At 40.0% G+C, this 17,120-nt stretch overlaps 1 protein-coding gene across 1 annotated transcript; it reads right to left on the bottom strand.

Annotated features, from left to right (window-relative positions):
- Window positions 1–27: 27 nt before the first annotated feature.
- Window positions 28–11,693, bottom strand: tuft1a (tuftelin 1a). Its single transcript, XM_044209332.1, has 12 exons — window positions 11,438–11,693; window positions 5,650–5,727; window positions 4,417–4,518; window positions 4,229–4,315; window positions 3,979–4,029; window positions 3,753–3,839; window positions 2,557–2,667; window positions 2,195–2,418; window positions 1,987–2,092; window positions 1,802–1,885; window positions 1,467–1,561; window positions 28–1,122 (listed from the first exon to the last, which is right to left on the bottom strand). Exons 1-12 carry the CDS (start codon window positions 11,495–11,497, stop codon window positions 1,050–1,052), a joined length of 1,158 nt encoding a protein of 385 aa, XP_044065267.1. The 5' UTR covers window positions 11,498–11,693; the 3' UTR covers window positions 28–1,049.
- Between the last annotated feature and the right edge of the window lie 5,427 nt (window positions 11,694–17,120).

Here is a 17,120-nt window from a genome sequence, read left to right as displayed (position 1 = left end):
TCCATTAATAAGTCAAAAGAAGAATTGTTTTAATTTTAAGTAATTTATTCTCATAACCGCAAACACAGATAATAGATTAGAATGTCCTTCATAAAACATCTATCACACAATCTGTCTAGAGGTTTTATTAATATAAATAAATACAAAAAGAGAAAGTTGTTAGGCAGAAATTAAAACATCAAATCACATTCATTAATAATATGTACAAAATGAGATGACTGTTTACACAATGACTGGGAGCTGAAATGCTTTACAAAAAAATATAGAATAATGACACTACTGACATTGTCATTTCTCCTGCTATCTCACAGTTTTAAAAAGTGCCATATTGTTGTTTGGGGCTTAAAAAATATTTTTATTTAAAAACATCTCATCACAGGGTGTTGACGTTACATAGGCTACAGTCAGTATTTACACGTTTAAAGCATCATACCATTCACTCAGCCAAGTAAACAGAGTCATGGGTGAGTGACTGACTACAAGGACACAGAATGTAGATCATGTGGTTAATGACATGAAACTTTTAGCTTAGTTAGCTATGTTTGCTACATTACTATATATGAACTTAATAATGTCATAACCCAGTTTGGAAAAAGATCAGCCAGCCTGCACTTCGCTCAACAGTTTTGTTTTGATACAACAATGCCAATGTCATAAAGTCAAAGGTTTAAAAAGCAATCAAAACAGGGCAGGACAAGGACATACAGAATAAAAAAATTCAAATGCACATCAGCGGATTCAGTACTCTTAATGTGTCTACATTAAAGCTGACATACACACACACACACACTCATTCATTCACTCATTACGCACAGACACACAGCAAGCCTCAATGCGTGTGTGCCACCAAACACCACACAGATTCCTTCAAGAGTGTTTGTGGTTAAAACGCTTTAGCGGAAGTGTTGATGTAGTTAGAGTCCAGGAAGCTCAGCTCTGACATCCCAAATATGCATGCTATCAGAAGTGTTGCTGTGTGGTTTCAGTCTGCATTGAAAAGGTTTGGTGGTTTTACAATTACTGCATCTTTCTTCCGCGCAATCATCGCTTCATGACTTGATCTCGATGACTTTGATGAAAGGGAGTGGTTTGTTAGATGAGCTGGATGGCTTGATTGGTTTACTGGGGGGACAGGAGGAAGAGAAATTAGTTGTTTTTATATTGAAACAGCATAAAAACAAATAATCAGTATGTATCAGTAATCAAGTATAACTAGAATAGGTGAATATTTAAGTGTGAGTGAGTTTGTGTGTGTGTTTGATGGTCTGTATTTTGTGCCATTTCACCACATTTTGCAAATTGCAAGCTGAGATTAACAAGATGAGATCATTTGCTCTTGTGCTCATTTGGACAAATTTCACTAATCAAAATAAACACCATCCATGAGGGCCCCATAGGACTTGCAAATTTGTCTGCAGTTTGCAAGGCTTGCAGGTGAAACAAATATGAAGGACAAAATAAGTTACCTATAGACGATCTGGGGGTTGCACTCTGATGAAAGGTAGGAATTTGACCTTTGTCCTCCCAGGAAGTAGTCCATCTGGTCATGCATCTCTCGGTTCTGCACAGACACAGGAGGTCAGGGGTCAGTTCACATAAAACCAATTAATGTGGCCACCAAATAGTGTTTGCATCACCCAGGCTGATCTCTGCAAAGAGAGGAGATATGAAAGGAAAGGTCCTTTCATATCTCCTCTCTTTGCAGAGATCAGGCTGAGTAGGATCTATTTCCTTCATTCTAAATTCCACTGAAATGCCATAAAAACTGTTTTTATAGGATAAGACAATAAGCAGCACTCACCTCAGCCTCCAAGAAGGCCACTTTCTCCTCCAGCTCTTTGATCACGCGGTCTCTCTCCTGGATCACCATGCGAGAGTTCTGGAGCTAAAGACAAGCAAACACAGTCAAACAGTGAGCAAATCCTGCACAAATATGTACACGGAGACAATGTGTTTGCTTTATAGAGTCTCACACGTGCGTCTCACCTGTTCAATCATGTGTCTGACTTTCCTTTGCTGGCTTTTCAGCATGTCATCCAGATGGTGGATCTTTTCTTTGAGAACAGCCACCTCCTTCTCCAACTGCTCAGCCCTAAAAATCACATACAGAGAGTTAGAACACACTACTCATGATTTGATTGTCACCGATTGATAAAGACATATATATTCTGGTTGTGTGTGTGTGTTAGCTGACCTCTGCTCCCCTTTTTGGCCCTCCTCTCTGATCTTGCGCAGTTCACGGAGTTCCTCCTCGCGGTTGCGGATTGCCTCCCTCAGGGTGGCGCTCTCCTGCTCCATCCCTCCCAGCAACCTCTGGAGATCTTCTATGTGCATGTCTTTCCTCATGCTGGCTTCTTCTGTGGTCTTCAACTTCTCCTCCTGGTCGCTCAGATGCTCCCTCAGCCTGCTGCCTTCAGCCTGGAAGAGAGAGGGAGAAAAAGAGGGGATGCTTTATTACTTTAGTTTACAATGTGACTTCAGTGCAACCAAAACACTGTACATTATTTGTTATGATGCATAATGAATGTAAAAATTAGCTCTGTATGTGTTTGTTACCTGCAGCCTCTCTTTCTCCTCTTGGTGTTTCTTTTCTGCTTCCTGGAGCTGTGCATATAAGCGCTTGCTGACCTCCCTGAGCTTGATTCTCTCTGCTTCTTCATCTGCTTCCTAATAGAGAAAGAAGGAAGTCTTAGATTAGCATATAGATACTGTAAAGTCCTGGAGCGGCCAAGTCAGAGTCCACATCTTCCAATCTAATCAAGAATTTGTGATTGAACTTGAAAGAGGCTGTTCAATCACAATCCCTATGCAACCTGACAGAGCTTGAGCAGTTTTGGGTGGAAAAATTGCAGCTGTAATTGCTGCCAAAGGTGCATTTGCTCAATACTGACTTGGAGGGGGTAAGTACAAGTATTTTGTATTTGTAATTAATTTAGATCACTTTGTAGAGATCTGTTTTCAGTTTGACAAAAAGGATGTCCACATAGATAGATACTTTTATGATGATGTAATGTAAAGTCTTGTTTTAGTTTCCTTCTAGCTCAGTGGGTTTGACTGTCATAAAGAAAACAGGTGTGTCAGTGTGCGTCACTGAAGCTGTTGGATCATGATCATGTTTCCCTCCTATTTCTGCAGCATGTCTAAGCCATAGCGTGACTCACAGGTGAATGCTATAATTGGTGCAAAAACAGTTAAACAAAACACAGTGGTGTGAGCTCTGCTGTATTTGTACAAAACATTGCTAACATGCAGATAGTAGTGGTTGCTAAAAGTGGGTGCGTGGCTCAAAGATAACCACAAAACTATTAAAGGAGAGGCATCTGTGGAATGCTGGGAACAATGAGGAGGGCCTGAAAACAATAACACATGCAGGGAGAGGAACAGTGTGTGCTGGAACCGCTCTCTCACACATTTTCATACACCCTAGGGTGCTATAAGGATTTTCACTCTCTCGCTGTCATTTTAATGCTCTCTTTTTTCTCCCTATATCACATCTATGTTTGTCTCTCTGTTCAACTTAACACCTCCTTCTTCCTGCGTGCCTCTGGGAGGTGATCGCTTTACAGGCATCATGCAAAACACAGTGGCACACATTGTCTGGAGGAAAACACAGACAGTGGACTGCGGCTATGATATGCACGTGAGATTTGATATGTGCATTCCCCCGACTTACTGAAAAGACTCACACATATACTGTGTATATATACACACACAACTCTGAATGGAGGTCGTGCATGTGAGAAACTGCTCACCTGTCCGTCAGCTTTAGCTCCTCCCTTGGGTGCAGACGAGGTGCTCTTTTTGAAGGGAACGCTCACTTTCCACCCGTTTGTGTGTGGCTGGACAGAGAAAAGAGGGAAGACAGCAAGGAAAGAGTGAAAGACGGAGATGAGAGAGGTGGAGGAAATGACATTAAGCACACAGGATGTAAGATTAACAATGGTGAGGGCACAACAAAGCAGCTGAAAATAGACCTACCTTGTTTTTGGCTGCCATCTGCTCCCTCAGTGTCTTCAGGCAATACCTCACCTGTGTAAAATACAGACATACTGTGAGTTACTGAGATATTATTATATATTTTTTAGAATGTTTCAATGTGTGTGTGTTTCAGGCTCTACCAAATGATAAACAAGAAACAGGAGACAGGGTTGAGAGACTATAGCGTTAGTGTGTGTTGGTGCATTAGTGAGACAGTTGGAGCTACAGTAGATGCTGTCCAGAGACTGACCTCCTGTATCTGTGAAACCTCATCTGACAGCATCTTCAGGCTCTCCTGGTGTTTCTGCTGCTCTTGTTTGCGGGCCTCTAGATAAACCTGTGACAGGGAGAGACACGGATGTTAAACACCAACGTGACCACGGAACAAACACAAACCATTTATTTCTTCAAAAACAACAGCCAATGTGCCACACCAACCTTGATAACCTCCACCTGCTCCTCTGTAGATTTGACCGGTTCAGGGATCAGAGATGTCTTGTCGCTGGCCGGCTGCACCAGTGCAAACGCACGTCCAACTGGCTGGAGATTCGAGAGCAGAGGCGTTAACAATGTGGCATGCAACGTGTTGCGTGTGCATGGGTGGATGGGTGTGATACATTTCCAAACATCATAAGCAAATGTGAGGAGTGAAGTCACTGTGCTTTGCTAACACTGGAGGAGGAGTTGGAGCATGTTTCTGATCAATACTGCAACACAACATCAGCCAGGAGTACTTCAGTTTAATAGTAATTATGAAACATCCGTCAGGAACGTCTGACATGAATAATGCACTTAAACTATTAACAGGCAAAACTGAATACATCAAGAATATACTTCTGGTCTCAATCTTGTCCTGAGCAAATTATTCCTGTGTGCGTGTGAGTGACTGCATCGCTATAATCAGGAGGCAGAAACATTTAGCCATAATCACTACGGAGACTAACCCATAAACATCTGGTGCTTCTTTGGAAGTCAGACCTGGTCAAAACCATAAGCAGAGAGAGAGAGAGGGAAGGACAGAGAGAAGAAGGTGGGGAGACGTTATGCAACTCTGCTGCTCTGGTGGTCCCGTTTTTTTCTCTTTAACTTTAGAGCTGGTTTTGGTAGAACAGTGGTTGTCTTGAGACGTTTTGAGTGGACTCGTGTGGGAACCACGGTAATGAAAAGCTGATGGCAGCTACGGCATGTTTACAAGCGGCTTGTGTCTCTGTACAGTTTGTGTATAGGAATGTGCCGTGATACATGTGTGAATGTACGGTAGCTCTGAGCTAATTCCTCAGGATCTTTGGTAGCTGTCTGACCTTTCAGATCCAAATGTGGCCAGAATGAGGAGCACCTTCGCCTCTAAAGAAAACAGTGCTACCGTTTTTTTTTCCTCATCAAAAGAAATTGCAGACTATTCTCCATCATGTCTTACAACAAATCTGACCCAGTGTATCCATTAAAGATGAAAAGTCAATTTAAATGTAATAGCATAACATCCTAAACCAGATACTTTGCCCTTAAGTATCCAAACCATGTATTTAAAACACTGATAAATGTTATTCCATGCAACTTTCCAACGCTACCCTCATCTATCTTCTACAGTTCTGATTATCAGGACATAGTCTGTTCTCTGCACTGGTGTTACAGTCCAGATTATAACAGTTATCAGGTGCAGGAAGTTCTTACCTTGTCCCTTTGCTGCTCTGTGCTCCGGGTTGCCTGGTTCTGGTTGTGCAGTGTGAGCCGCAGTCGCCTGCACCTCTCCTGAAAAGGGAAATGAAGAAAGGAGACGATGAAGTGAATCCACAAAGAGAGCGTTATGTGATGGAGAGACTGATTGAGGACTATTTTGAGGAGGAAAAAAAGAGGAGGAGAGACTGAGTCATACTCACTGAATGAAACAGAAGGAGGGAGAGAGGGGGCAGTAACCAGTAAGAGAGAGAGGGGTATGAGCGTCAGAGAGAAAGCAAAAGTTTTTCACAGCTGCACAGAGACAGATTGTTTGATTTAAATTGTGTGCTATGGACGTCAGAGGGACTTTAGGCGGAAACTCTCCAGGCGCTCACAGCCAATTTCGAAACAGTGGCTGGATTTCTGGGAAAGTGGGCAGAAAATGTAATGTCAAGCAAGATGGAACATTTCCATGGCAACAAAACCTCAGATAAACTGTCTGGTATGCTAACAATATAAGCGGAAGGAGTAAGTCAGAGACAAAACAATGCACAGACACTACACTCAACGAACATTTTAAAAAGCAAAAACACACAAACCTTCCCAGTTCTTTGTTTTAGTCAGTAGGAGAGAAGTCACCTTAACAGGAAAAGTCTCGACTGGGACGCGACTGGATGTGTGTCTTCCAGCACAGGGAATCCCCTTATAAGTGTGAGTGTGTGTGTGTGTGTGCGCGAGTGTAAGTATGTGGATGTGAGGGAGGAGGTCAGAGACATTACATAACTCATTCCAGCCAACACATCTTGTCCTGTTTATTTTCCTGTGTGTATTTGCTGTGTCCTCCAGTTGTCTAAACTCAGTGCAACTCTGAGACACAGAACAGGTAATGAAGAAATGGCCGCAATGTTCTCCTGTGGCTAAACACTATCGACACAAAGAAACGCGCACAAGCACACACAAACACACGTGATTCATTGGTGATAAATTATATTGGCTTAATTAGTTAATAAGTAATGAGTCTGGTAGAGGAAAACAGTCTTGTGTGGACTTGACTTGTTTTGTTAGTGATCATGATTACTGTGTGTTTGTGTATCTTTATGAGACCATGAAGCATATTTGAGGGGTGTGTGTGTGTGTCATTAGTTTTTCCCATTTTAGCCTGTTGTACAGTGTTTTTTTTGGTACATAACCTGCAGTACAAAAGGCCCAGCTACTTTCATGTCCTGTTTAGACTGCAAAAGACATTGTTTTGGCAGCTGACAAAAGGTCCATTTAGTAGCTGTTATGGAGCTTTCGATCACATCGCATGATCTTCGTTAGCAGATGGAGTTTGCCCAGATAGAAATTTACATGTTTTCTGAGCATTTTTAAGCTTGAAAAAGAAGTTCGACTTCAAAGGCAGCATGGACAAAAAGTGCCTGAAGTGCTTAGGAAAATATGGAAATTTGAGCATCTACAATCATTTTGATTGTTGGTTAGACAAAAGAAGACATTACGTTGGGCTTTTAGGAAACTAGGATTGACTTTTAAAATGCTTTTCATTTTTTTCATATATTTTCATATATATATATATATATATATATATATATATATAGACCACACGATAACTAGATAACTAGAGAAACTATTCGACAGATTAATGGATAATAAAAATAATCGTTAGTTGCAACCCTGTTTTAAACTCAATTGTTTCAAATTCATCAAAATGAATAAAGGCCCTTCTACTGTATCTCCCCCTCTGAATAGAAACCATGTTTGATATGCAGAATGCACGGCCTTTGATGTTAGCCAGACAGGGGAAATAAACTGGGTTGTGCTGCGTAATGTAGTGATAAAGAGCAGTGAGAGGTTATAAAAGAAAAGCCATGTGGTCCATACACTACAAAAGGCCTTTATGATTATCTGGTTATCTGTTCAGGAAGCACAGTAATGGAGGAAAAAGCAGAGAGGGACAGATGGGACAGAAAAATGCAAGAGAAATCAGAAAAGAGTAAACTGGCAACAAGAACAACAAAAAAGTCAGAGGAAATAGCGTAATAGTGTGGGGGTCCAACTACGACAAACAAAACTCAGGGAAATGAAAGCAAAAAAATTCCCTTCTTGTTCAAAATGCTTTCCTCTCAGATTACAGACACCTGACAGCTGTAATAAGGCTCAGCGATTAGGGGAGGAAAAGAGAGGAGGGGGAGAGAAAGGGGGAACAGTTAGAGGGCTGTTAAGAAGGAATCCATCATTATAAAATTTATCTGGCCCTTCATAGACAACCAAACAAAGACTCTGCTAATCCTCGCTCTGCCATCAACTATTTACACGCTAATCTTTCTGCCTACTTTTTCTTTTATATCCGCGCACACACACACACAAAATGCCGTCTATACCACCTTCAAACACAACCTGTAATACTAGACTTCCTGGAACACAGACAAAGGGACCAGTTGGATGTGCTCGTGGACTGTGATGTATTCATGTACGCGTACACGCAGGATAATACACACAGTGACCCAAAGTACACACTACCTTTATAACAGGGCAGAAATCTGAAACTTAAGCACACACACAAACACACACACAGCATCCACACTGCTAGGTGCACTGACAATGGGCACAAAAGATCACGGGGTACGACCAAGCTGAAAGGCTTAAAGGGTATGAAGACGCTTTTGTTTTGGACTTTGGCATCAGGAGGCCTGTAAATCATCTGAGTTGAATTAGCTCAACAACCTGGGAATGTTGCGGATGAACAGACTTGAGAGGTGCTGAATTTGGGGCAAAAAACAAGCTGTCCTTTAGAGTTTTGTGCCACTTTTATCAGGAAGCAGCAGGTATCATGGCCATAAATAGTAAAAACATCCTCATGTGCCTCCAGGTGTAGTACCTGCATTCCACACAGAGTGAGTTTTGTGTGTGTGTGTGTGTACGTCATCATCCATTAAATCATTTTCTCTCTCATACACGCTGCTTTCCCATACCTGCTGAGCACAAACTGTACCAGCTGTGTTATAAACCACTGCCTTTGAGGCAACAGGTGGGAGCCGACTGGGGCTAGAGCTAGTGCTGCAGGTATCGTTTCAAATGCTTCAATACAATACCTGAGTTTCAGTACCTTCCTTAAATAAGGAATTAGGATATATAAACATGTTTTTCTACAATAGCTTTTCGTCATTGGCATAACTTGCCAAACTCCTCTGTAGGCTACATCGGTGTTTAAAGCTGTCTTAACATAAAGTAAGCAGCTGAACAGGAACTTTGCGGAAATAAAATACAGTCTAAACTTCAAAGTTATGACCAAGATCAGGAAATATCTGCTCAAAGAATAAGTAAACAATGCCAACTTTCGTATTGATGTTCAATATCCAACCTTAGCAGGTACTAGTGAGTTTTACTACTTGTGAGCTGCAATGATTAGTCCATTAATTGATTAGTCGACTGGAAGAAAATGTATTGGCAATATTTTGATTATTTTTCAAGCAACAATGCCAAACTTTTGCAGGTTACAGCCTCTTAAATGTGAGGATATTCTGCTTTTCTTTGATAAATATGATAGTTAATGAACTACCTTTAGGTTTTGGACTGTTGGTTGGACAAAACAAGCGATCTGAAGATGTCACTTAAGGCTCTGGGAAATTGTGGTACATTTTTCTTCATTTTTTTTGACTAAATGATTAATCGATTAATTAAGAAAATAATTAGCATTGTCAGACCCTTCAGTCAGTCAGCAGTCTGTGCAAACTATAGGTTGAGTAAACTTTAAAGGGAAGAGACAAGCTGAGGTTTGGAGTGTAGCGGTGGATGGTTTATTGTATTGTATTACCATCATGTGAGAACCTGAACGGGTGAACGCTGACGGTAAACAGCTAGCCCAGGATCTGAGTCATGAAGTGAGAGTTGTCATCAGGACAGACTTCACAGTGAAACATACAGAACATTATAATTTCTACAATCATTTCACTATCAATAATAATCTCTTTGGTTCTTTCCTGCTCTGTGTGGCGTGCAAATCAGGTGTGCTCTGGCATATTATTCCAGTCCTCTACATGGAGGCATTTTTATGTCATGTTCGGCTCATTTCCAGCCAGTAACGTCAGACACTCCTGACTGAGGATGAGGAAAGACAGAGGGGATGTGTTAAATCATACAACGCATGGAAACTAAACAGCTGGAGGGATAATTGTGGCGTTATTTAAAAAGTGCGCTCAAGGAGGTGAAATTGTGTCACAAGTTTCAAATCATTTTCAAATAATAGCTGAAAAATCAGAATTTTGGTCACTATATAACTTTATAGGACATTTTGTTTCAAAGTCAGGCCTGGTTGTTCCATCTGTTTTGTTTTTTTTAGATCATATTATCTCAGTTCCAGGAAACACATGTATCAACAAAACAACCACTGAAGGCCTTTCTCTGCTACATCAAGCACATTCCCTCTCTTTGTGTATTCTTATAGACCCTTATATATCCCTGATAAACAGAAAGGTTGTCATTTTTGTTAATAGGTCATTATGGAAAGTTACATGTAGAGGTGAAATACCTCTGATGCTTTATTTAGTCTGACCTGAATAACCACATCAGATATTTAAATACTGTAGGTGGATGACTATTTGACTATTGCATTTGACTTTGATAAAGATGAATTTGTCTTCTGTGTTGAAGCTGATGCAAATGTGTTATCAGTCGCATGTAAGACGGATTAAACAGACCCTAAACAAATATGCCGTTTCATATATTGCTTCATGACGCATTCCTCAACACAAATAGCAGTCCATTAGGTGTGTGAGTGGAGCTGCCCTTTGTACACTTTGACCTTTTTGGCAGTTGTACCGTTACACAACAGTAACTGATATTTAAGTCTAGACCATTGACACAAATTCTGCTCTCATACTCAGTTATATTTTATTTAACATAATCATGGTTGAGACTATAATCCCTTTGTTTAGAGAATATCATCTGATATGGTTTCAGTGGATCTGTCGCTGCTGGCAGGTATTCTCCACAGGAGGCTTCTGATATGGTGAAAGTGTCATGTTGCTCCGCAACCTCATAAACCTCAGAGCAGGTTAACAGTTTGCTTTTTCAGGCGAGGTAAATGATTAAACCTTTGCTGCCACAGACAGAGGATTAAACCCATCTACGTGACATGAGCTGCTGATCACTCATTAACAAATATCTAGCAAAGTGTACGCTGCAAAAGAAGGAAGTGTGATGTTTAATCCTGTTTAACAAAACTTCACATGCACAGGTGGTGCACATACTGCACAAGCAAAGCTTTTACAGCTTTGTTCCCTGAGCTGCCTCCACTGTCTGTCACAACTGCAACTGTAAGCTCTTAAATGATGTGGGCAGAAGGCACCTGTGACAGGCACAGATGTTATTTGGACTAATTCTGAGCTGCTGCCTTTATGTGTGTGTTGGGACTTGGGATGGGGGTAGGGGCTAATACTTTAATTACTGCAAGGCCATAGACACCACCACTTAAAGCAGATGAAACCTGAAGATCTGTGGCAAAAATCACAAAATCACACAGAGCCTCTATTCCAGTCCACATAACTGAACAGGGTCAAATAAAGAAAAAAAGCTAAGAAACTGAAATTGAAACATATTTAAACTGAAAAAGAAACAAAAAGATCCAAAAATTAGAGTGGGAAGAATGTCTTTACTTTTGTTTTTCTGGTTGATTCATAAATTACTTCTTTTACCATGATGCATCCATACAGGAAATAAACAAAGAAATACACGTAGGCCCATGTATCCTTAAGTGGACAAAAAACAAAAAAACAAACAAATATTTGAATAAAATCGAATACCTTACCCCATATTCTTGATTTCTGATGTCCTCAAATGTGCACAGACTTCTCGTCACTCCGTTCATCTTCGATAGAAATATAATAAATACTCCACACGCAAACAAATAAATAAATAACTAAAAGCGAAATATATATGAAGAACTTTAGCAGAACTTCCCGGTGCCTCCACTACACAGTAGCTGCTGCTGTTATCAGTCTTCAGCCCGGTGCGTTCATGTGTCTGTATCTTCCACTCTCAGCACATTGTACGAACTTTTCTCATCACGTCACTGTGGGAGTGAGCGACAAAACCAACCCGCCCACACAGCGACCGAAACAGCCAAATAGGGAGCTGTGGAAACAGGGAATAGCTGTGAGGGGAGGGACAGAGACTGTTGGAGGTACCTGCTGCCTCCGGTACAACAACTTCTGTAACAATAACCTCCAGAAACTTTACATCATGATTATCACCTGATAATGGAATTATTAGGCTGGGCTGTAAAATGCGCAGGGAGGTATTTTAAAGTATGAAACACTGAAGTTAACCATCCCTTGTTGACTATGGATGGTCAACTCCTACTAAAACTACAGTACACTGCTCAGTTTACCAATACATTATTCATTCAAAAGGTTTAACCCCTGACTGAACCTCTTTAAGAAGTGTCTCCTATTAGCTTACAAAGCAATGGAAAGCAAGGTATTAAACTCAGTGATTTAATGCACCTTATATAAGGGTGTTTTATACAGACAATATTTTTTTAATTCAATCAAATTGATATAGCCTATAATTACAAATACAAATTATTTCAAAAAATATTTTTTACACCTTATTGACAAATCACAAATATTGTACTTTACATTACTGCTCACCATTTCCTAGTGTGTTTTTCTAAAGTTCCACTCAGGCACTGGCTTTATGCAAATGAATGAGTTTATTTTAATATATTAAAATACATTTGCAGAGAAGTGGACATTGCTTGAGATAAGTCATCTACCACAGTGAACATCATGCTACTCTTTGTTTTTGTCAAAATTGCCAAACAAATTATTGTTGTGTGGTTAATACAGCACAGACATTTTAGGTCAGTCTGTACTTAAAACTAAACAACCACAAAAAGGACAATGCAAATAAACAAAAAATAAATACAGACTTGCTCACTGTGACCTATAAAGTCAAGTCAGTTTTATCTATACAGCCCCAAATCACACGTCACAATATTTTTCTCAAAGGGCTTTATAATCTGTACAGCAAATGACACCCTCTGGCCCTAGACTCTCGGTTTAGATAAAGAAAAACCCCCCAAAAACCTTAAAAAGTCTCTGCAATACTGAAACTCAAGCAGTGACAAATATGTAGTAAACAGGCTAAAGCATACTAAATTAATCGGTGATGTGGATGTTTTGTCTATTTATTTTAAGTGTTTATACAGCATTAATGTTACAGCATATTTCCAGAGGTCACATGACAGGGACAAGATGACAAAGCAAAAGTAACAGAACATGAGTTTCTCTGCTGGCATTTAGCTGACTCCAGCAGCAGCTGATCCAGGCCGGCACAGACCTCAAATTGGATAAAGACTTTAATGGCATTAATGGCTGTTGAGGAGCTAACAACAGCTCGCGGTGGCATACAAGGGATGATGCTAAGTGAAGCTGAACCAGGAGCAGAAACAAGTACACACAAGAGCACAAGCAGAAACAAATTTGTAAATGAAGAAAAAATGTGGCTATCTCAAATTCATCAGACACTAATGAAATGAATGTTTCTCAAAAGTGCAGAGGGTTTCTAATAAGTAAATGTTTCAAGGTAGCTCTTACCTGCAATAGATCACTAACCAAGTAAATGTAGTGTCAGGGAGGGTGTTGTTTTTTAATGGTTGATTTATCATTTGGAATGAGGCTGTCGCACATGCACACATCTATAAAACCAGAACACTAACAAACACACCTAAACCTCACTACAGTATGTTATCATGTGTCCTCGGCACTAAGCCATAATATGAGCCATAATTATGTGTTTATATACACATGGTTGACCTCGCTCAGACAGACTGATCCAGAGATCAGACAGCAGACAGGTGCAGTATGAGAGGTCTGTGTGTTTACATACATCCACGTCGGAGACTGTAGCGAGTCAGAATCCTGCTATTCAAACACTCTGTCTCTTCTGATGAGACTTTAATGGTCACATCAGGAGCGCATTTTGAGTCATAATATCTTGTTGAAAAATTACTTGACCTGAATGAGCCATCTATAGAGTCCAGATTGAAGTGTATAGGAAATACTTAATGTTTTCATGCATTTGAATACAAGTCAGCAAGAAGAGGATCCACTGGACAAAACGTTATTTCACCACCACCCCAATGAGCAGATCTAATCCTGTTCTTTTTTAATGTAAAATTGTGTTTATTCATTATTGAAATAGTGGCTTGTTTATATCATATGTAAAATGTTTTATTTCTCGAGTTTTACACATAGTTCTCACCAGAATGAGATAAAATTTTGGTTATTTCACTTTAATGGAGAACAAAATTTACGCACATTTTTGAATGTGCACTTTTTTGTAAAAGGAAATCACAACCGCTTGGTAGAGGATCATAATTTAAAAATTGTGTGGACAGTTGAAAAAAACAAGTTTTTGTTGTTAGTGCAAAAGTGCCCAAACAAAACAACAAAGAAATGTCTGAATGAAATATTATTTGAAATAAATAAGATAATAATAACAATAATGTGGGGCCAATTAAAAGTTTAAAGAGCCAATCAGATGACCTGAATGATCTGAGAGACAGAAAAAGCTCATATTTTGGTTGCGTGGGAATAAATGGTCAAGGGTTAAAAGTCCACTAGGGTGACACAGAGTGGTGATTCAATGATGTTGCTTTCTCGAAAACAATGATGACACTATAACTGCAGTCAAATACTCTAGTTTAGCAAAGTGAACCTCATAGAGAAAGGTCATCTTTGCATCATTTCCACTTCTTTATGATCATCAGAGCCCTTCCTACCACTGAGGTCACATGAGGTCCATGAGGGTTTTTCTGTGAATTTGGGAGTTTCAGTAACCTGGACGTATAACCAGTATACCTAACACTTTATTTTACAGGTCCATAATTTCCTAGCAAATTTCCTGGAATGAACTATGTAATTTGATACTAATTATATGTCAACTGGAGTATGTTCTGAGTTATTTTAATTAGAGTTAGTTAGTTGAGTTTATGAGAAGTTGTTGATTTCCAGAGGAATTTCCATGTAAGAACTGCTTCATTAAAAGTAAAACTAAAAAAGTAAAAATTGCACAAAATCTAATTCACCACCTAGCTAAATATAGATATATATAAAATCCAAATTATTAAACATTTTAGAGACTTTCTTTGTGTTGTCATGACCTCATATCTCTAAAATCCTGGCCACGGCCCTGACTGTCATGTGCTGTTGAACACAAGGATAGATATAGCACTTAAAATGATGACTTTCTCCCCCGGTCCTTATCTTTTTATTTGTTGAATCTTAAGTAGTGCAGAACAATTAAAACATGTTTGTCATTGTATCTGAACTACTGCATCCAAGCCTAAAAGACCTGTATTTCCACATGAGGAACACCTGGAGGCAGATGGAAATATTTTTTATGGTAGGGCTGCGTTCTTTCTGAGCACCCATAGGCAATAGCAAACACAACATGATTTCAAAACACAACACACCCAGCTCTTGGCAAATCAGCTCTCAGGTTAAAGGTTGTGCCTGGAAAGCTGGGTTGATATGGAAACCCAATCCCACCCATGGAAAGTAGGCTATGTTCAATCATAATTTACAGTCTAGCAAAACAGGTCCTGTACACAACACGCTGGCACTGTACAGGTTTGGTTACACTGGGTGGGAGGTGTAGTATCATGGACACTGCATCTGGTTCTACAGCAAATATTGAAGGTGTGACTTCAAGCCAAAAAATGAGTTCCAAGTAAAGGATTTAAAATTCAATTCCAGGCAAACCAGGAGAGGAAAAGGTCTTTTGTAGATCAATCTCACAATAGCACCACGGGAGGTACACTAAGACAAAATCAGCAAGAGACCCGTACACTTCTGAGGCACAGACGCCACTGTGGTGTCTACACAGTCTTGTTATGTGTGCCAATGTGCCAAATAGGATGTAAACATATAAATAACCCGAGGAGTAGGTGAAATCTCCCTCCAGGGTGCTGACTTTTATCTCTTTTTCAAATGTAGGAAAAACAAATGCCTGAAGTCATAAAAATGTTTTGGCAGGAACCATAAAGGCATGGATTTCTTCCCTTTACCGTAAAGAGATTTTTTTCTGAGATTTAGAGATGAGTTGGATCAACAGTCACCGGTGTTACCAGTGGGATTATCTTCTGATGTTAGATTTCATTTTATAAACATCTTGTAGTTCTCTAGAAGTTTTTAGACGTGCCTCACCCTGTGGTGCTCCTGCCAGCAACGAACCATCCATTACCACTGTAACAAAGAGACAGGCCTCTTGTAGCAGCCTGCAGCTCATGACACCACCACCTGATTACACAATATAAACTCGGGAAACAGACATTATTAATTTGTCTTAAATCTATCAAGGGTGTGGCAGGTGGGCTGTTTAGTATTTTCCACCCTCTCTAAGGTCAGTGAAGAAGGAGGCTAATATATTTCTGCGTTTATGATTGTATGAAGAAGTGGAGGCCCAAATTATTCATCCAGGTGTGTGTTAACATAATAATTGCGTGAATCTGTGAATGTCTGTTGATTTCTGCCCTGCACAATGCTTATCACAGTCAGAATCAAAATCCAGATTTCATTCTGTAAGCCATTGCATTTGGTAAGCAAACTAACTTTCAGAAAAACAGCATTAGGCCTACAGCCTGGGTTTTTCAGTAGTTAGGTTTTGTGCATGGTGGTGTACAGATTTTTGAGTTTAGTTAGTTGACAGCTGTGTTATAGGGAAAGCTGAAATCTAGCAGGTAAAGTAGAGGCCTGAACTATTTTTATCCACGTTGGTGTGAATACAGTAATTACATGAACGTGTGAATGAATGTGTCCACACAAGGGAATGCAGTCCTCTTGTATCAACACATGAAATCTTGATTTCTGCCCTACACCATGCTTATCACAGTTATGATCAACAGAAACAATTCTGCAACAAGAGATAAGAAGGCAGAACAACACCAATGGCACCAAATCATGGCCAACGCTTTAGGTTCAGTGAACGGCATGTCAACGCATGCTGGAACAGCTAATAGGTCACAAACAGTGTTGTGTCTTGGGGGGGGGTTAAGGGTTTAACCCACATGGAAGGAAGCTGCAATTAATGTTAGGAGTTACACCTGTGCTTTTCCTGCTATGACATGTTGAAATGTCTGCTGGGCCACAGCAATTTCTGTTCAAAACCAGTGTTTGAGATATGAAAAAGACAGGCTGGGTACTGGACACACAGTCCTTGTCATCTATTTTGACGGCATAGTCATTATGCGCTCAGCGAGCTTCTGTAGGTGGTACTGAATAACTCATCCAGCAACACACTGTGTAGCTCAGGCTTAGATAACAAACCTCAAATTCCAGCGAATCACCGCCCTGCAGCCAAAACAAAAACATGATCCATATCTATTGTCTTGTTCCTTTGAAATAGTCATGCTCCTTCAAACAATGGGAATGGTAGCATATGCAGGATATATCAAACGTAGGTGTTTCTGCTTAGATCCTTATCAT

This window comes from Siniperca chuatsi, linkage group LG9, assembly GCF_020085105.1.
Source record: "Siniperca chuatsi isolate FFG_IHB_CAS linkage group LG9, ASM2008510v1, whole genome shotgun sequence".
Lineage (NCBI taxonomy): Eukaryota > Metazoa > Chordata > Actinopteri > Centrarchiformes > Sinipercidae > Siniperca > Siniperca chuatsi.
This window is presented reverse-complemented; position numbering and strand designations above follow the sequence as displayed.

Excerpts from the sequence above, each read along its gene's own strand:
- tuft1a (XM_044209332.1), bottom strand. The coding sequence starts at position 11,497 with ATGAACGGAGTGACGAGAAGTCTGTGCACATTTGAGGACATCAGAAAT. Across the intron at positions 1,562-1,801 it reads TGGCCTTCTTGGAGGCTGAG|AACCGAGAGATGCATGACCA; the intron begins GTGAGTGCTGCT and ends GTGTCTGTGCAG. Across the intron at positions 1,123-1,466 it reads AACCCCCAGATCGTCTATAG|TAAACCAATCAAGCCATCCA; the intron begins GTAACTTATTTT and ends CTGTCCCCCCAG.